Below are 21,795 nucleotides of genomic sequence, written 5' to 3'. Positions count from 1 at the left end.
GGGGGTAAGGAAGTGGTGTTAACAAACCCAGGGACAAGGGAAAAACATGGGACCCCAAATGGTAGAGAAGGGGGAGTGGCAGGCATGGTGGGAAATGATCAAGGGTAAGGTTGCTTAGAGAAGAGGTATACTCTAGCCCAGGTGGCGATGAAGCATGGTAGTAGGGCAGGAGGAAAGTCAAGGGAGATGGAGGAAAGAGCTAGGAGTCAAAGGACATTCATGGAGGTCTAGACAAAGTCATGTACATGCAAATATATATAGGAGGATGGGAAATAGATCTATGTGTCTATATTTATAGGTCAAGTATTAAGGTTGGCGGAAGGACCTTGGGCCTCTACTCAAACACTCCCTCAATGCATGAATACCTTCTTTTATTAAATTGGAACTCTATGATGCTCACTCTCCCGACACAATGGCTGGAGCCAAAGTGGGTGAACAAGTAAATATGGTGAAGAAAGCTGATGGTGCCCGGCTATCAAAAGAGATAGTGACTGGGGTCTTAAAGGCTTGAAGATAAACAAGTGGCCATCTAGCTCAGAAGCAACAAAGTCCACATGGAAGAACACACCAGCCTGTGTGATCGAGTGGTCCCAAAGGGATCAGTTACCAGGCATCAAAGAACAAAAAATCGTATCATTGACTGCACACCTCCATGATAGGATCGCTGAAGACAAATGGGTGCATAAGCAAATGTGGTGAAGAAAGCTGATGGTGCCCGGCTATCAAAAGAGATAGTGTCTGGGGTCTTAAAGGCTTGAAGGTGAACAACCGGCCATCAAGCTCAGAAGCAAAAAAGCCCACATGGAAGAAGCACACCGGCCAGTGCGATCACGATGTGCCAAGGGACCAGGTATAAGGCATCATGCAAAAAAAAAAAAAAACAACGATATAAGTGTGTGTATGTATGTGTATGTATGTGTATATGTATATATATACCATATTAAATGAAGGGGGAAGTGCAGAGTGGAGACCCAAGGCCCAAGTGTTGGCCAATGGAGATCCCCTCATAGAGGGGTTTAGGAGAGGAGATGGGTTAATTAGGGTGCGAGGTAGTACCGATGAAGAACACAGCTTTCCCCCAGATCCTGGATGCTTCCTCCCCCCAACTACCATGATCCGAATTCTACCTTGCAGGCCTGGATAGGACAGAGGCTGTACACTGGTACATATGAGGGCTGGAGGTACAGGGAATCCAGGGTGGATGATACCTTCAGGACCAAGGGTGTGAGGGACGATGCTGGGAGAGTGGAGGGTGAGTGGGTTGGAAAGGGGGAACTGATTACAAGGATCCACATGTGACCTCTTCCCTGGGAGAGGGACAGCAGAGAAGGGGGGAAGGGAGACTTCGGACAGGGCAAGATATGACAAAATAACGAGGTATAAATTACCAAGGGCACATGAGGGAGGGGGGAAAGTGGAGGGAGGGGGAAAAAAAAAAGAGGACCTGATGCAAGGGGCTTAAGTGGAGAGCAAATGCCTTGAGAATGATTGGGGCAGGGAATGTATGGATGTGCTTTATACAATTGATGTATGTATATGTATGGATGGTGACAAAAGAGTTGTATGAGTCCCTAATAAAATGTAAAAAAAGAAAAGAGGAGAAAAAAATGATTAGGGCAAAGACTGTACAGATGTGCTTTATACAATTGATGTATGTATATGTATGAACTGTGATAAGAATTGTATGAGCCCCTAATAAATTAAAATTAAATAAGTTAAAATTAAAAAAAAAGAAAAGAAAAGAAAGGAGCGGAGACTAAAAAAAAAAAAAAAGACAAGTGTGCATAGAAGTAGTGTTTCAAGGGATTCTTTTTCCATGAACCATATCCATCTGAGAAAGTTGCTTCAATCACCTTAAGAAATTTAAAGCTATTGAATTAAAATGTACCATCAAGTTAAGGATTAGAAGAATTTCTAAACGGTATTTTTATGACAATATATTTAGCCTTTTTATAAATCAGTGGTTATACAGAAGTTCCTTTGACTCCTGTTGAGAAATAAGTACAAGTAAGGAAATTGTAAGTGATAGGCTAGCATACTGTACTTCCACAAGAAGAAAATAATTATAATGTTTTGTTTAGAGGAAAGTACATGCAGAGTAGGAAAAAAAATTGCAGTCTCCTTAAAAGGATATCAGACAATGCCTAGTTATCAAAAGATACAGCATCTGGGGTCTTAGAAAATTTTAAACAAGCAGCTATCTACCAGGGAAGCTACAAAGTCCACATGGAAGAAACACCAACCTGTGTGATCATGAGGTGTTGAAGGGAAGAGACATCAGCAATTCAAAATCACACAAACAAATCAATGTGAAAGGGTGGGGATATAGTGGACACCCAAAACTCACAGGTAAAATAATTGGGCATCCCTCTCAGAAGGAATGGATAATAAATTCAGGGTGCAGTATGGCACTGAAGAACCACATAATTATCCTCTAGCTCATAAATATTTCCTCCCCTTACTATTACGGTTTTTACTTGTTTTACCCTTTTAATCTAGTTGGATTTGCATACGTTTATTTGTATCTTAAGATTACGCGGTACATCAAAATCAAGATATATAACCCTTCAGAAATAGTTAGGGTGTAATGGTTCCCTGAGGAGGGAGGGGATGAGGAGTTGATAGCAATGATGATTGTATAACTTCACTCAATGGGATTGAAAGAACTGACCGTGAATGCATATATTGGATTATGAAATATATTAATAAAACTATAATATAAATATTTAAAAAGACTCTTAAGTTGCTTGCTACACAAACAAGAATGACAAACATACAGTAAGATCATAGTACACTGTGGAATGGAAGAATCATCTATTTTCAACCTTAGTGTTCCAACAAGATCTATGGTTTCTTTTTGGTCTATCATTAGTACAAGTCTTATTTAAAACATTTACTACTCCTAATATTTTTATTGGTACCGAGTTCATAAACTGAATTATTACATAAGAAAATGACTTATGAATTACATGATTTCCAACTTAAAATGATAGAAATACAACATATACTTAATAGAAGTTATCAGTTTCCAACTCTACCAACCAAATAAAATTGTAATGAGTTATTAAATATATTATGTCAAAACAGCAATCAGAATTAGATATACATAATTAATAAAGCAAAGAATATAAAGCAATGAATGAGGGAAAATATTTTTATATCATACTTATGTGTATCATAACTGAGACAGGTTTATCATCATACAAAAAATCTACCATTGAATTTTAAAATTTAGAAAATTTTAGAAATCATATGCCAAGAAAAAAGAAAATGGGTTACAGATCATTTTTAGCTACATGGCAAATGAAGCTATAATGAAATGATACTTATGTAAAATTTTAAAGCTTCTACATAATTAGCCTGCTTTAAGGTAGAATGTAAAATCATACCTCGACAATTATTTGATGGACTAGCTGGAAAAACACAAAAAGTTGTATAAAACACTTGAGAGTAAGATTTGTGTTGTTGAAAAAGATTGTTTACATGTAGAACTGCTCATTTAGAGCATCAGAATGGGGGAGGTAAAATTCTGCTTTCGAAAATAGTCACAGCAGTACATCAAGAAGGAGCTGGCAGAAATTCAGCCCAGATTCAGAAGGGCACATGGCATGAAGGCTGTGAATGCTGACATCAGATGGGGCTTGGCACAAAGCAGAAACTACCAGAATTATGCTTACCTGTGTTTTAATGACTATTTTTAAGGACACGTGACTGGATCATAACAGACCACGTACAGTATTGAGAGGAATGGAAATCAGAGAACACTTCATTGTGCGATTGCAGAACCTACACGTAGACCAAGAGGCAATCATTCAAACAGAACAAGGGTATAAATCCTGTGTGGTTTAAAATCAAGAAAGGTGTGCTTCTGGGTTACATCCTTCTACCAAATTTATTCAATCTGTATGCTGAACAAATAATACAAGAAGCAGAACTATATTAGGAAAAGCATGGGCTCATCAGGATGGGAGGAGGCTTACTAATAGCCTGCCACGTGTCTATGACACAAACCTGCATGCTGAAAGTGAAAAGGACCTGAAGCAGTTGCTAATGAAAAGCAAAGACTACAGCCCCCCATATTAACTGCAATATAAAGAAAACAAACATCCCAACTAAACCAGTACACAACATCATGATAAATGGAGATAAGTTTGAAATTGTCAAGGGTTTCAGTGTACATGGATCCACATCAATGTTCATGGAAGCAGGAGTCAATACATCAAACACCATAAGGTACTGGGCAAATCTGCTATATCAGGCCTCGTTAGAGTGCTGAAGGTGCCACTGTGCGGACTAAGGTTCAATTGAAAGGCCATGGCACTCTAAATTGCCACGTAAGCATAAGAAAATGGCACAGTAAATAAGAAAGAATACAGAAGAATTGACACATTTGAATTATGATGTTGGTAAATAAATAACAATAAAAATACCACGGGCTGCAAAAGAACAAAAAAATCTGTCTTGAAAGATGCCAGCAGGGTCCTCAGAAGCAAAAATAGTGAGATTTTGTCCCACATATTTTGTACATGTTATCAGGAGAGACCAGTCTACATAAAAAGACAGCAAGCTTGGTAATGCACAAGATTAGCAAGAAAGAGGAAAATCCTCAATATGCTGGGCTGACACAGTGGTTGCAGCAATAAACTCAATGATAGGAACAACTGTGGGAAGGGCATAGTACCAAGCTCACTGCTTTGTTCTGTTATACACAGAATCCTATGAACTGAAGCAAACACCACAGTCCCTAACAACAATACTAACAAGATGGAGACCTAGGTTCAGAAGATGATTTGAGAAGCAACAGGTAGTTAACAAACAAGTAGAATAAGCAGCTATGACAACTTGTTGTTAGGTACCAAAGAATTGAGTCCGACCCATACCAACCCTATGCACAACATAATGAAACACTGTGTGCTACTGCCACGTCCACAGAATTGCTCCCTGCTTGGGCCCACTACAAGCCCATACTATTTTGATTTTGAATATCTATACTCAATCTTGTTCACAATAAATTATTAGCTCTTTTATAAGAAAATTAAGCCTGGCTACTTCAATTGCTTCTACCACTTGTCTAGCAGTGTGTCGTACTTTGGTGCTGTGTGTTGCTGTGATACTAGAAGCAATGTTACTGGTATTTCAAATGCCATCAGTGTCACCCAAAGTGAACAGGTTTCAGAGGAACTTTCAGACAAAGAACAGACAACAAGAGGCCTTGGCTCCCCACTTTGGAGCAAGGAGCTGCTGAACACATAATTTCAAATTGTCAAATACCAAAGACCTAATGCGTGGAAGCAGAATATTGTCGGAGCTGGTGCCAGAGGATGGGCCCATTGGGTCTGACAAGGACCTGATTTCTTATGATGGAGTCAACCGTGGTGATGAAAATGAAGTAAAGCTTCTGGGAGGGGAACCTTTGGGGTCTTCATGTGCTGATGGGGTATGACAAGGGAAAAGAAAAACTGATTTAAAACTTTGCTAAATGATTAAAATTTAGAATATGTGAAGTATGAATTTAGGAAAATTGAAAGTGGTCAAAATTAAAGGGAACACAAAGATCAATATTCTAGTTTTTAGTGTGCTGAAATGGAGTGGTTTTGGTCATTTTGAATCAGAAAATCTTATAACTTAGTATACAAAGAATAACAAAATCAAGAGGAATAGCATGACATTCATTGGATATTCAAATAAGATATTGTAAAATCATGTAGTACAATGCTGTCTGTAATAAGATTATATTTATGTGTCTTCAAGGAAATCCAATCAATACAATGTGCACCAACCACAAAAGCTAGTGATGAAGAAATTGAAAAATTAATCAATGACTTTAGTAAGGAATTGGTCAAAATGTAATACTGATAATTACTGGTGATTGGAATGCAAAAGTTAGAAAGAAAGAGGTAGAATAGTAGTTGGAGAATATGGACTTGGTGACAGAAACAAAGTTAGATATTGCAAGGCATGGTTTTGCAAAACCAACAAATTGCTCAAAGAAAATAACTTTTTCAATAACACAAAAGGGAACTATATACACGGACTTTACCACACGGAAAACGCGGAAACTACACTGACTACTCTATGGCAAGAAACAATAAACAAGCTATCAGCAGCTCCAATGAGGCCAGGAGTTGACAGTGGAACAGAACATCATTTGCTCATTATGTAAATTCAGGTTGAAGCTCAAGAAAATTAAAACAAGCCCATGAGAGTCAAAATACAACTTTGAGTCTATCCCAACTTAATTCGGAGAACATTTCAAGAACAGATTTGACTCACTGAACACTTTATGACAGAAGATTTGATGAGCTGTGGGAGCACATCAAAAATCACCACTCATGATGAAAGCAAAAGGTCATTAAAAAGACAGGAAAGCAAGAAAAGATCAAAGTAGCTATCAGAAGAGACTGAAACTTGTGCTTAATCATAGAGGAGCTAAAGCAAATGGAAGAAAGGATCAGCCCAAGAGCTGAAAGGAGAATTTCAAAGGGCAGCTCAAGGAGACACAGTCAACTAGTATAAGGAAACAGGCAAAGATTCAGAGTTAGAAAACATGCTCAGTTATGTTCAACTGAAAGAACTCAAAAATAAATTCAAGCCTCGAGTTGAAATAGTATAACAGTCTATGGGAAAAATATTGAATGATGCAGGAAAGATCACCAGAAACAGAAAGAACACAGTCACTGTACCAAAAGGCACTAGCTGACAGTTCACCATTTCAAGAGGTAGCATCTGAGCAAAAAGCAATGATGGTGAAGGAAGAAGTTGAAAGTGCACTGAAAGCATATTGGCCCAAAACAAGGCTCCAGGAATTGATGGAATACCGATTGAAATGCTTGAATAAGCCAATGAAGCCAGGGAAACACTCACTCATCTACGCCAGGAAATTTGGAAGATGGCCACTTGGCCAACTGCCTGAAAGAGATCCTTATTTCAACGTATTCAAAGAAAGGTGACCCAACAGAATGTTCAAATTACAGAACAATATCATTGCTATCACATGAAAATAAAATTTTGCTTAAGATCACCCAACAACACTTGCAGTAGTACATTGACAGGGGACTGCTGGAGATTCAGTTTGGATTCAGAAGAGGAACTGGAACAGTATTGCTGACATCAGATGGATCTTGCACCAAAGCAGAGAATATCTGGGGGACGTTTACTTGTGTTCTATTGACTATGCCAAGGCATTTGATTATGTGGATCATAAAAAACTATAGATAATCTTGTGAAGAATGGGAATTCCAGAACACTTCATTGTGCTCCTTCAGAACTTGTACATGAATCAATGGGAATGGAATAAGGGAATTCTGAACTTGAAGCATTTGCTGATGAAAATCAAGGATTGCAGTCTTTATGGATTCCAACTCAATGTAAACAAGGCCTAAATCCTCAAAACTGGACCAGTAGATAACATCATGATAAGTGGATAAAAGATAGGAGTAGTCAAGGATTTTGTCATGTTTGGATTCACAATCAATGCTGACGGAAGCAGCAGTCAAGGAATCAAAAGACATACTACTGCACTACATAAATCTGCTGGACAAGGTCTCTTTAGAGTATTGAAAAGCAAAAATGTTACTTTGGGGACTAAGATGCACCTGACCCAAGCCATGGTATTTTCAATTACTTCATCTGCATGTCAAAGTTCACAATGAATAAGAAGACTGAAAAACAATCGATGCAGTTGGGCTATGGTGCTGGAGAAAAATATTGAAAGTACCATGGACTGTTAAATGGACAAATTGGCATGTCTTGGAGGAAATACAGCCAGAGTGCTCATTTGAGGCAAAGACATGGAGACTTCATCTGACATAGTTCTAACATGTTATCTGCAGAGATCAATCTTTGGAGAAGGACATCATGTTTAGTTAATTAGAAGGGAAGTCAAAGGCCGTTAAGGAGATGGATTGACACCACAGCTGCAAGAATGAACTGAAACCCTGGAACAACTGTGAGGACGGCACAGGGCTGGGGCAGTATTTCATCTGCTGTGCATAAGGTCATAATGGGTTAGGGCTGACTTGATGAAACCTAACAAGAACAACAATTTCACTTGATTGGGCCAAGACTCTGTGACAAGATATGACTAGGTCATGTGTGTGTTTGTAAATGCCCATGATAAAAACATGGCCCAGAACAGTTTGATCCTTCAGCCTGGAGCAGAATGAACCTCAACAACTAAGTGAAGAAACAACCTACAGAGAGAACGTTTCTTGGAACCATATAACAGATTAGAGTTTAATATAACGGGACACCATTGATAAAACTCATCCTGACGACATAGCCACATGGCAGCCGAAAACCATACACCCTAGCTTGTTGTGCATTCTTTCCAAAAATCGGGACTTTTAAAAACACCACGGGACAGGGGAAAAATTGTTAGAAATCAGGACTGTCCCGCAAAAAGCGGGACGTCTGGTCACCTTAGTTTAATATCCAAATATATATAAAAGATTTCAGCAGACATTTCACCAAAAAAGATGTAAATATAAAAAACACATGAAACATATTCAATTTCTATTGCCATGAGAAATATAGAAATCTACATCACAATGAGAAAGTGCGTTATCACCGCTGGGAAGAACTGACACTGAACTTAAACACCAAGCAACCGTGCAAAAGGACAAATGAGCAGGCAGCGTTTTGTTCTGGTGTACTCAGGGTTGCTAGAGTTTGAACCACCTTGATGGTACCCAACAACAAGAGTGGCTTAGATTTTTAAAAAGTAGCTAACAAAAATATCTGAAAACAAATGTTAGTGAAAACGTGGGAAAAATTGAACCCTTATCCCTTGCTAAAGCTTATTAGTGATACTAAGGGTGGAAGAGAGAGAAGGTGAGGTGGTCAATATTTAAGAATCTCTGAGTTCCTGTTTATGGTGATTGAAAATTAATCAATAGATATGGCAGTGTTGGCACAACACAGTAAGTATACTTGGTTCTATTAAATTATATGATAAAAACCAAATTAATAAATTTTCTATAATTTTATTATAATACTCGTTAAAAATGCTCCTGAATTCCATAATTATATTTTCAAATATGAAAGTAATGAACATCACAAATTAAACTCATGTTTAATATGGTTTTTTTCTGGTTGAGATTATGGTAGTAGCTTTTCAATTTTGGTCTTTATTGGCAATCATGTTTTAAAATGAGTTATTTGTCTTTTATAAGTAATAGGTTTTAAAAAATCATACAACAGTAATAATACAAGGACAAATTATCCTGGTGAAAAAACTTGAAATTAAAGCAACAAGGAGATCACAGAAAATAGATCAAGGTAACAAAATATTAATAAATTATACATTTTGTTTGCTATCACTTTACAGTTGGAATAATAAGAAATTTTTGAAGATTTTCACATGATTAATTTATCGTACCTTATATATCTGATCACTATCTTCTGGTTCCGGACTAGATGGCAATGAGAGTTGAACATCATGTAATGAACCACTTCCATCATGCTGTCAGAAAGAAGATAAACACAAAAGATTAATCATTCCAAACATGCAGTTCTACCTGAATTAATTCCAGACAAAATGGTACCACTGCAAACCAATAAACATAAACCTACAGGAGAAGCTCTGTTTATAAGATTTAGAAATACATAGAGTATGCTTTTTTATTACAATAGAATTTAAGTAGCGATAAGCAGCAAATGTATTATATCCCCCAAATACTCATAAGTAAAAAAACCCAAAAAACAACACACACACTTCTAACTAAATGGACACAGGAGTCCCGAGAAAATACGAAAGTTCTCTGCTAACCAAAAGTTAGTGAGTGGTTCGAGTCCACCCACAGGTGCCTCAGAAAAAGGCCTGATGTCGACTTTGGAAAATAACCATTGAAATCCTATCACACAGACTTTGGGGCCAGAGCGTGGCACCCCATCGTCAGACCTTGATCTATTTACAGGTTTTTCTTTCTTTTAAAAATTTTTTCTTTTTGTTTCCTTTTCATTAATTTATTCTTTTCTGGGTCATTGGTGTTCTTTTTTGTTGTGTTCTCTTTTGTGGCTTCTTCTTGCTATACCTTGTTTTTTGATGCGTATTATTATCTCTGTAAATCTGTCTAGAAAAGATAGGCTGGATGAACAGTCTAAAGGAGAAAACAATGGGACCAATGGTTCTGCGGGTAAATGGGAGAGGGGGCAGTGGAGGAAAAGAGGTGGTGTTGACCAACCAAGGGACCAGGGAGCAACAAATGATCCAAAATTAGTGGCAAGGAGGGTGGGTGTCAGAGGGATTCGGCAAGGACAATGTAAATGAGAGAAATCACTGAAACCCAGATGAAGGCTGAGCATGATAGTGGGACAAGAGGAAAGTGAAAGGAAATAGAGGAAAGAACTAGGAGGCAAAGGGCATTTATAGAGATCTAAATACAGGCATGTACATATATAAAAATATTTATATAGGATGGTGGGGAAATAAACCTGCGTGCAAATATTTATAGGTTTAGTATTAAGGCAGCGGATGGACACTGGACCTTTACTCAATGCAAGAACACTTGTTCTATTAAATTGGCATTTCGTGATGCACACATTCCCGACCCAATCACAGAAGACAAATGGGTGCATAAGCAAATGTGGTGAAGAAAGCTCATGGTGCCTGGCTATCAAAAGATATAGCATCTGGGGTCTTAAAGGCTTAAAGATACACAAACGGCCAGCTAGCTCAGAAGCAACAAAGCCCACATGGAAGAAGCACACCAGCCTGTGTGACCCACAAGGTGTCAAAGGGATCAGGCATCAAAGAACAAAAATCATATCATTCTAACTGAGGGTGAGTATAGAGTGGAGACTCAAAGCCCATCTGTAGGCAACTGAACACCCCCTTACAGAAGGGTTGAGGGGAGGAGACAAGCCAGTCAGGGTGCAGTGTAGCAATTATGAAACATAGAACTTTCCTCTAGTTCTTAAAGCTTCCTTCCCGCCCCACTATCATGATCCCAATTCTACCAGACAAATCTGGCTAGACCAGAGGATGTACACTGTTACAGATAGGAACTAGAAACACAGGGAATCCAGGACAGATGATCCCTTCAAAACAAGTGCTGAGAGTGGTGATACCGGGAGGGTGGAGGGAAGGTGGGGTAGAAAGGGGGAACCAATTGCAAGGATCTACATATAACCCACTCCCTGGGGGATGGACAACAGAAAAATGGGCGAAGGCAGATATTAAACAGTATAAGCTATGACAAAATATTAATAATGAATAAATTCTCAAGGGTTCATGAGGTAAGGGTGAGTGGGGAGGGAGGGAGAAAAAGGAGGAGCTGATACCAAGGGCTTAGCAAACATTTTGAGAATGATGATGGCAACAAATGTACAGATGTGCTTTACACAATGGATGGATGTACGGATTGTGATAAGAGTTGTATGAGTCCCCAATAAAATGATTCAATAAATTAAAAAAAGTTAAGAAAATCCTATCACATACAGTTCTACTCTGACACATGTAGTTTCACATGAGCCAGGGGTTTTTTGGTTTTAAAAAATCATGGCTCAATTAGAAAATCAAGGTAAATTAGAATAAATTTTTAAATAAAAATTATAATAGGCAACTAAAGTAGTTCTGAAAAGAAAATTTACATAATTACATTAGAAAATAGTACATGTGTCAAATTAATAATGGAAGGAAACTGAAGTGGAAGGAAAAGAAAAATAATAAAGAGAAGTAAACTTGAAATAAGCATGCACCTGAAGTAAAATGAAGCTGCAAATAAAAAGACAGAATGTAATGAAACCCCAAATAGGTTATACTTAGGGCAAAATTGAGCAAGAACCAATGATATACTACAAAAACCAGGGAACAGACGGTACATATCAAATATGAATGTCCTGATATTCTCATCAAGAACTTCTCATGTGTTAGAAGTGAGTAACAGAGAAATATGCGAAAATTATGCACAAACTTGACAACTTAGATGAAATAGGTATGTTCTTTAAGAACCACTCAAAGATGAAATAGGTAACTTCAGTAGACTTCAAACTACTAAAGAAAATAGTTTAAAAATTCCACACAATATTTTTGAGAATGGAAAGAATTATTCTATGATATAGCCCAGAACAACTAGGAGTTAATATTTAACTTATTGCTATACCTAAAAAAAATACAAAAGTCCTTTTTTCATAAGATAATCTACATTTGAAATGTTATTAGAAAAGGCATTATTTCTATTAAATCTAAGATCTTACAGTATATCATGTGTAATCTCCACTGAATCAACTAAGAAAATCATATCCGCCTTCCAGTAATTTGAGAGTGGTACCAAAAGTAGCATCCTGTATTTAACTGACAAATGACATCTGGGTCAAAATAAGGAAACTGTGATAAGCTTTTTAAAGCATTGGATAGGATTTAAAAGGGGAAAAAAAAGACAAAAACCATGCTGTTTTTAAAGTACACCGCAGAAGTAGCCATCACACTTGTAATGTCCGTGCCTCATACAGCCCCCGTGGCCATCAAGTCACAATGACCCTACAGGGCAGAGTAGACCTGCTCCTTCCTTAAAGCGTCTGAGGCCTTCAAGCTTTTCTAGGAGGAGACAGTTTCATCTTCCTCCTGATGCGTGCCTAGGGAATCTGAACCAGAGAACCTGCAGTGAGCAGCCTAGCCCTTGACGCACTGTGCCACTGGGGCTTCTTCATGCTTTACAGCACATACAACAGGGAGCTAACACTTACTGACCACTTACTATGTGCTGAATATTGCGCTAAGCATACTGTAGAAATGTATTTACTAAATACACAGATACAGGAAAAACACAAACATATTTTATCACTGTCCAGAACTTACTGATTCCATAGCAGTTAAATGTTCATCAGGGCTGCTTTATGGACCTGTCTTAGCCATTTCTATAGGTTTAGTTAGGCATTTAAGCTTATTCATATTACATGCTACCTATATTCAAATTACTAAAAATTCAGAAAGGTGAATGAAACTTTCTCTAGTTTAAGTGCATTTGAAGACCAGCAAATGACCTTTCATATTTTTTTTCCAAAGACAAAACAAATGAAAGATTTCTTTGACACAGCATTACAGTAAATTTTTGTTCAAGTATTAGAACCCTCTCACATGAAACCATACTGAAAAATTCTATAACAAATTCCATCTTACCCAACTGGATCTTCCATGAAATTGAACAAACTGAGGTTTTCCTATGAGCTCCAGGGCAGCTGAAATGGACATAGCTACTAGATTAAATGACTAACAAGAGGAGCTGGCTGCAATGAACAACCTTTGTTGACAAGCATCATCAGTGATGTCAACAAAGCTGCCTGTGCTTCAGATAAGCTACAACACAAACCTAAGAGGAGTCCTAGCAAAGGCAGAGAAAGGGAAGAGACAGATTTGTTTTTCTTTTTAAAAAGAACAGACATACATACATACTCATAGAGCCACACTAAGATATATGGATGAACATCCCTTACACAAGTTCAAGACAGTAACTGGTAGCCTAAGACAGAGAATTAGATAGAAATGCTTTTTTTCCCCAGTAAACCTTACAGTATCAGGAGAGCTTTCCTTTAAAATATACAATGTGTCAATTTCTAAAACTTTAATAATATTAAAATTTTATAAAATAATTTTTACGAACTTTTAGAAAACTTTTCTGTAATTTTAAAACTTTTCTACTAGCATTTTAGGAAAATTTGAACATATTCTGTTAAGATTATGAAGTTTGGGACTCCTAATTTTGTTTTTATTGTACAACACAGTAAAATCAATTAGATCAGTATGTATTATTTAAATTCCAGAGGTAAAAATAACAACAAAGACAAAAAGTGCCTCAAAAGACATTGTTTTTTTGTAGATAAGTGAATGGATTTGGGGCTCATCCTTAATTCTAGTCCCAATCTAAGAAAATTAGTTCTTATGACATGGCCCTGCTTGATGATGCTCACCCTCTACATAAAGAGATCATTGAAAATATCGTTACTAAAGCAAAATGTGGCAAAGCAACTACATGGTGCCTAGCTATTAGAAAGAATAGTATCTAGGGGCATGCTTAACAGCTTATCCTAAAACAAGAAGCCATCTGAGTTGTCAACTAAGTCCACATGCAAGAAGCACACCAGTCTGTGTGATCCGAGGATTTTACATAATAAAATCCAAACCTGACAGAGGGAATGGTATCAGAGCGTAAATTGTGAAGACTTGGTTTACAGAAGGTTATGGATGAGATGGGGTGCCCCCAAACCATTCATAGGGTACACACACAGATCAGGGTCCATACACAGAAGCCCCTCGAATCATAAACCAGGGATTTGAATAGCCTTGCCATCACACAGCATATTATGGTTTTGTTCTTTTTCCCTTCTGTAATTTTTGGCTACTTTTTAAAATATAAAATCCAGGAAGGGGACTTCCGGGAAGATGGCGATGCTGTAACACATACCAGAGGGACTCTGAAGAATTCAGCCCAGGAGAGTTGCTTAGAGGGAAATTCAAAACTGCTGGAGCAGGAGGAGCATCATAAAAATAAGTAGGCATAGACCCATGGGGTTTTGAGGGGCTAGGGGCTTTTGGCTTACCTCAGTGGAGGGCAGCTGGGGCTTGACCTTGGCCCTGCCACTGTCACTGCCGGAGCCGGGACCATTTGGAGCCTATAGGGCAATTGGTCTCAACACAGCTGTTTACCACTACCCACATTGGGGCAGGGACTGGACCCTTGCAGCTCCACGGGCAGGGATCGAGGTTCAGCTACACTGTTGCCCTTATTTCCATCTCCTCTGTACCCCCCTGGGTCTTGGAGGGCTGCACAGGGTCCTTTTCTCAACACAGCCACGGCTTGCCACTGCTATCTCAGAGCAGAGACTGGACCCTTGCAGCTCCACTAGTGGGATTCTGGACTCAGCTACACAGTTGCGTTTGTTTCCATGCCCCCCCCCCCCCACCACCACACGCCACATCTCCTGGCCCCCACAGGCTCAGTGCTTGCTTTTTAACTTTTTTTTTCTCCTGTCTCTTTCTTGGTCTCTCACACACTACTGCTAACCTCCAGACCACTCTCTTTAGTCTAGGGCATTTACGCCTTTGCCACACCCAGCTAGGGGAGCTCTACCCTGTGTAGCTAGCCAGAGGCTAGGAAGGCCCTGCTGACCTCCACCAGGGGATACTCTGCTCAACATCTTACAGGGGAATTCCTGCCTGTGTGCCTGGGGTCCTAAGGTACCTTGGCCAACATTCCTGAACATTCCAAATTGCTACAGGAACCTATGCCCAACCTCTCCAACACCAATGCAGGCAACCCAACAGCCTTCTGGGTCACTCCCCTGAGAGGGAAGCCACAGAAGGATAAAGTGGTAGGTTAATTCCATAGTGAAATAAGCTGTAGGCAGTTCGAAGAAGTTTTCCTACAAGTCTCCCAGAGAGAGCCAGTGCTCTAAAACTCCCGGGAAAATGGCACCTGGCTCCTCTAAAACAACGCAACGCAAACAGCTTTCAGCCCCAATGACCTCAACCACAAAAACAGGAGAAACAAAAGGCAATTGCAGAAGATGTCCTGAACATAATGACATGCATATAAGAAGCAGACATTGAACTGCCACAGAAAGAAATTTTCAGAAGGCTACTTGGAGTCATAGAGGATATGAGGGAAACAATACAGAAAAAGGATGAAATGATAGAAGAGATAAAAGTTTAGGGAGGAGATAACAAAAACCAGTATCACACACACAGACCTCGAGAAGCGACTGGAGGAATCAGAGAACTGCATCAGTGACTTGGAGGATAGCCAAGCAGACTTAAAACAAATGTGAACAAAAATCTATTAATATCATCAGAGAAGCTGAAGAAAACTTAAGAGCTATGTCTGATGCTATGAAGTGGAGTAACATTAGGATTATTGGCTTACCGGAGGAAGACAAAACAAAGAAGTCTAATCTGCAAAATAGTGAGAGAATTCTTCGAGGAAAGCTTCCCCAGCTTAATGAATGAAAACCAGGCAACCATTCAAGAGGCTGAAATAACACCAGCTAGACTGACTCCCAAGAAGTCACCAAGGCACATGATAGTTAAATTATCCAACTTTGAGGAAAAGGAGAAAATCATGAGAGCAGCTAGGGAAAAACAAGCAATCAAATATTAAGGTTCCCAAATAAGAATAGGCTCAGACCTCTATCAGGAAAAACAATGAAGAAGAGCAAAGAGTGGAGAAACATTCCAAACATCGAAGGAAAACAATGCAAACCTAAAAAATACCTAGCCAAATTATCAATCAAGATAGAAGGATAAGTAAGAGTCTTCCCAGACAAGGAAAATCTCAAAGAATACGTTAGAAAAAACCCAACCCTACAAAAGATCCTTGCCAACCCAGTTTGGGCAGAAGAACAACACTCGCTAAGCATAAATGAGAGATCACCATATAGAACCACCTCATGCAGAGGGCAAAAAGAGAAAACACACCTCAAGATAGCATTGACTTAAAGATGGAAATAATTCAAAAGTGGTTGAGGTAAGCTTAAAAAAAAAAAAAGGCAAAGGGGTCATAAGGAAAAAGCTACGGTTTATAAACATTCCTAAGGTGAAGACCAGGTAATATGGCAGGGACCAAAACAAATACAGGAATACACATGGTAGACAACAAAAAAGGAGGTGGGGAGAGGAAAATAAAAATAATAAAGAAAAGGGTAGTAGGGTCACAGGGCACTAATCCACCCAAGGGGAGGGGATTGTTTGTGTCTTCACAGGGAAAGAGGGACCAGGCTTCAACCCAGTGCTTCAGGATGCCAATGCAAAATGCCAGCGTGGAGTAGGGAACCAGTGGAGAGGTCTGTGGGGCCGGCCCCAAGCTCAACTACTAAGTGGACACCTGCACCTCCCCTAAGAAGAATTTATTTCAAAGGACGGCACTGAATCTACAGCTCCGGAAGAGGGACATATCTGATCGAAGCACACAGGAGCAAATACAGGGGGAGGAGGAGAAAGTGGAGCACATCATGGCCCACCAGGCCGTGAGGTCGATGTTCCCCATTAGAGCAGACAGTTGACAGAGAGGACCACATGGTCGATCCCACTATGAGACATGACACCCCTCACTGACCCATAGCCCTATAGGGGACAACACCAGAGACACAGTGTGGGAATTGCACCTGACCAGATCCTGCCACACCGAGGCAAAACATTAAGGGGGTGCAACAGAACAGCAAGGAAATGGAGCAGTGATGGCCCAGGAAATGGTGAAGGTGGACTTTGGGGTCAAGGCGTGGTACCCCAAGACAATGGACTGGAAAATACTCCTAAAGGCCAACAATCTTTGAACTAACTACAAGCTTTTCTTGCTTGTTGTGTTTTGTTTTGTTGTCATTGGTTTGTTGCTGTTGTTATTTTGTTGTATAATGTTGCTTGGTTGTGCTCTGTCTTGTATTTGTGCATGTTATTATCTCCGCAGGTCTGTCTAAATAAGATAGACTGGATGAACAATTGGATGAGAAAACAATGGGACCAACAATTCTCTGGATGAGAAAACAATGGGACCAACAATGGGACCAACAATGAGAGAAGGGGAGGTGGGGGAAAAGGTAATGGTGTTAATAAACCCAAAGACGAGGGAACAACAAGTGATCCAAGTAGGTGGTGAAGAGGGAGTGGGAGGCCTGGGTGGGCATAATCAAGGGTAATGTAACTAAGAGGAATTGCTAAAACCCTGGTGGGGAATGAGCATCATAGTGGGACAGGAGAGAAGTCAAAGGAAATAGAGGAAAGAGCTGGGAGGCAAAGGGCATTTATAGAGGTCTATATAAAGACATGTACATATGCAAATATATTTATACATGAGGATAGGGAAATAGATCTATGTGCATATATTTATAGGTTTAGTATTAAGGTAGCAGAAGAACACTGGGCCTCCACTCAAGTACTCCCTCAATGCAAGAATACTTTCTTCTATTAAATTGGCATTCTATGATACCTTCCCAACACAACCGCTGAAGACAAAGCAGGGGACTAAGCAAATGTGGTGAATAAAACTGATGGTGCCGGCTATCAAAAGATATAGCATCTGGGGTCTTAAAGGCTTGAAGGAAAACAAGCGGCCATCTAGCTCAGAAGCAATAAAGCCCACATGGAAGAAGCACACCAGCCTGTGTGATCACAAGGTGTCAAAGGGATCAGGTATCATCAGAACAAAATATCATACAGTGAATGAGGGAGGGAGTGCTGAGTGGAGACCCAAAGCCCATTTGTGGGCCATTGGACATCCCCTTACAGAAGGGTCTTGGGGAGAGGATGAACCAATCAGGGTGCAATGTAGCAACGATAAAACATACAATTTTCCTCTAGTTCCTAAATGCTTCATTCTCCCCGCCCCCGCTGTCATGACCCAAATCCCACCTTGCAAGTCTAGCTAGACCAGAGGACATACAAAGGTACAGATGGGAACTGGAAACACAGGGAATCCGGGGTAGATGATTCCCTCAGGACCAGTGGTGTGAATGGCGATACTAGGAGGGCATAGGGATAGTGGGTGGGAAAGTGGGGACCGATTCCAAGGATCTACGTGTGACCTCCTCCCTGGGGGACAGACAACAGAAAAGTGCGTGAAGGGAGATGTGGACAGAGCAAGATATGGCAAAATAATAATGTATAAATTATCAAGGGTTCATAAAGGAGTGGGGAGTGGGGAGGGAGGGGATAAAATGAGGACCTGATGCCAGGCGCTTGAGTGGAGAGCAGACATTTTGAGAATAATGAGGGCAACGAAATGTACAAATGTGCTTTACACAATTGATGTACGTATGGATTGTGATGAGTTGTATGAGCCCATAATAAAATGATTTTTTTAACTCAAAAAAAAGCAACACAGTAAATTAATGAAAATTTAAAAAAAGAAATCCAGGATGGGCAATGCCATAGAGCGTTCCTTTAAGGGTGGGGGCAGGGTTATGACAGGGGAGGATGGGGAGAAATGGGGAACTGATAACAATGAATACAAGAAAGGAGTAAATGTTCTCAAGTTGCTTGTGACGATGATTGTACAACTCTTTTTAATATGATTGAACTACTGAATTGTATGATAAGTGAATTATAAAGACATTTTCCTACCTTTATGAAATTTATCATTTGCTTTCAATTCCCTTACTCTCTCCTGAATTATGCTTTTTCTTTCATTCTCAGAGATGGCCTGCTCTTAATAGCTATTAATTTAAAATTCTTCAGAATTCAAGGCAACAAACTCAGATACAACAGGAGGTACCTGGAAGAACTAGGAAAATGGTTGACTCAGAATACACTTTTAACATGGTAGTTATTCCCATCCCTTTCTTTTTAATCCAAAACTGTAATAAGAAAAATTTTTCCCTAGTCCATACATCAGAGAAATATTACATGCCAGAGTAAATATCCTTCATACAGTTGAACTACCATAAGATGTAAGCACAGTTTTAGTATTTCAATTTTGGCATCTCTGCTTCAAGTGAAAGTCTAGGAATCTCAGGTGCTAAAAGATCATCTCTTTTCTAGCATAGAATTTTTTCCTTTTAAAAATAGTTCCTTTTAAAAAGCCTATATATAAGAATAGACAGGAGTAGTCCTGATCATCTAAAACAAACAATTCTCATGCCTTTAACAGAATATTTACACTAATCACTAATATTAAAAGACCTATACTTCACATTAAGAAGCACTTATTGAGCTTATTCACATGATGGTCAACAAGGATTCTGTTACTTGGCAGTCATTCATAAAATGTCAAAAACAAAAGCCTCTGAAAGGTGAGGATGGTGCTGCATTTATCATTCAAGAGAAATAATGCTGTCCTCTTCATCACAAAGAATGTTTCAGGATATACAAGTACAATACTGCCTGTGGTAGGACATTATCTGTAGAGTCAAGGGTGATCAGTTAAATACACTTTATCATTCAAATTTAGGAACCAATAATAATATATAAAGAAACTAAATAATTCTACCAATTTCTTCAGAGAAACTGATCAAACATGCAATCAAGATGCACTGACTGGCTTTTTTCCCCACCCCCAATAGAGCCGCTCGCCCTGCCGGTCTGTGGCGATCTGCGGACGATGCTCTCTTTTCCGCAGGATGGGGTTTATTAAAGTTGTCAAAAACAAGGCCTACTTCAAGAGATACCAAGTGAAATTTAGAAGACGACGAGAGGGCAAAACTGATTATTATGCTCGAAAGCGCTTGATGATCCAAGATAAAAATAAGTACAATACACCCAAATACAGGATGATAGCTCGTGTAACCAACAGGGATATCATCTGCCAGATCGCTTATGCCCATATAGAATGGGATATGATTGTCTGTGCAGTGTATGCTCACGAACTTCCCAAGTATGGTGTGAAAGTTGGCCTGACCAATTACGCTGCAGCATATTGTACTGGTCTGCTGCTGGCACGCAGGCTTCTTAATAGGTTTGGCATGGACAAAATCTATGAAGGCCAAGTGGAAATAACTGGAGATGAATATAATGTGGAAAGCATTGACGGCCAACCTGGTGCCTTCACCTGCTATCTGGATGCCGGCCTTGCCAGGACCACCACTGGAAATAAAGTGTTTGGGGCTCTGAAGGGGGCTGTGGACGGAGGCTTGTCTATCCCTCATAGTACCAAGCGGTTCCCTGGTTATAATTCAGAAAGCAAGGAATTCAATGCAGAGGTGCATCGAAAACACATCCTGGGTCAGAACGTCGCCGACTACATGCGCTACCTAATGGAAGAGGAGAAAGATGCTTACAAGAAACAGTTCTCTCAATACATAAAGAACAACGTGACTCCTGACATGATGGAGGAGATATACTAGAAAGCACATGCCACTATACGAGAGAACCCGGTCTATGAGAAGAAGCCTAAGAGAGATGTGAAGAAGAAGAGGTAGAATCATCCCAAGATGTCTCTTGCCCAGAAGAAAGATTGGGTAGCTCAGAGGAAGGCAAGCTTCCTCAGAGCTCAGGAGCGGGTTGCAGAGAGCTAAGCCAAACCATAATTTTCCATAAACTATTTCAAGCAGAAAAAAAAAAGATGCACTGACTGGAATGTGAATGTACATGAAAAACATACCCTTGATGAAAGAAGTGAAGCTGGAAACTACAGGATAGAACTTTACAACACCAACAGCTTCTTCATTACAACCCCCTTTTTCAACAACATAAATAGTAACTATGCACATGGAGTTGCCAGGTGGAGTACACAAGATTCAAATTAACTAAAAATGGACAAGTTCAATTATCATCAGCCGAAAGAAGGCCAGGATTAAATGTGGAGCAGACGACAAACTGCTCATATGCAAGTTGTGGTTAAAGCTTAAGAAAATTAAACAAATCTGAGAGACCCAAAATATAACCTTCAGTATATCTCACCAGAATTTTGAGAACATCTTAGAAAGTTTTGAAGTAACAAGGTCCACTGCTTCCCAAGTGGGTGATACCGACCCCTGGAATAATCCAGAGGGGCTGTAAAAGCAAACACCTACACTTTATCCCAGCATAGGAACTCCGGCACAAACGTTGTTAATTGACAGGGGGTGCTCAGTATTTTTTTTTTTCTTCCTAAAGTGAGGGTAGTCAGTCAAAAACGTCTGGGAACTTATAGATTAAAACCTAGTACCTAAACACACACTGATTTGTAGGATGACAATGAGAATATCATAAAGAAAACAAAAGATCACTAAAATGATAGAAAAGGAAAGTAAGGCACAAAAGTGGATGTCAGAAGAAACTCTAAAACACAATGTAGCTAAGTGACGGGAGGAAATGGTGCTAAGCAGAAAATTTCAACAGGCAGCTCAAGAAGACAATGTAAGCATAATAATGAAAGCAAAGACTTGGAGTTA

At 39.5% G+C, this 21,795-nt stretch overlaps 1 protein-coding gene and 1 pseudogene across 4 annotated transcripts in view; one reads left to right on the top strand and one right to left on the bottom strand.

Moving 5' to 3' along the window:
• CCSER2 (coiled-coil serine rich protein 2) overlaps positions 1-21,795 on the bottom strand; it is a 201,865-nt gene that overhangs the window by 48,747 nt on the left and 131,323 nt on the right. For all 4 annotated transcript variants that reach the window (XM_075560994.1, XM_075560993.1, XM_075560995.1 and 1 more), the window contains one exon: positions 9,380-9,463. In XM_075560994.1, the coding sequence (XP_075417109.1) occupies positions 9,380-9,463 (84 nt within the window). The remainder of the gene's footprint in view (positions 1-9,379; positions 9,464-21,795) is intronic.
• Positions 20,044-20,939, top strand: LOC142458114 (large ribosomal subunit protein uL18 pseudogene; annotated as a pseudogene).

Source organism: Tenrec ecaudatus, chromosome 10 (genome assembly GCF_050624435.1).
Source record: "Tenrec ecaudatus isolate mTenEca1 chromosome 10, mTenEca1.hap1, whole genome shotgun sequence".
NCBI lineage: Eukaryota > Metazoa > Chordata > Mammalia > Afrosoricida > Tenrecidae > Tenrec > Tenrec ecaudatus.
Note: the sequence above shows the minus strand (reverse complement) of the source record. Positions and strands in the feature narration are given on the sequence as shown.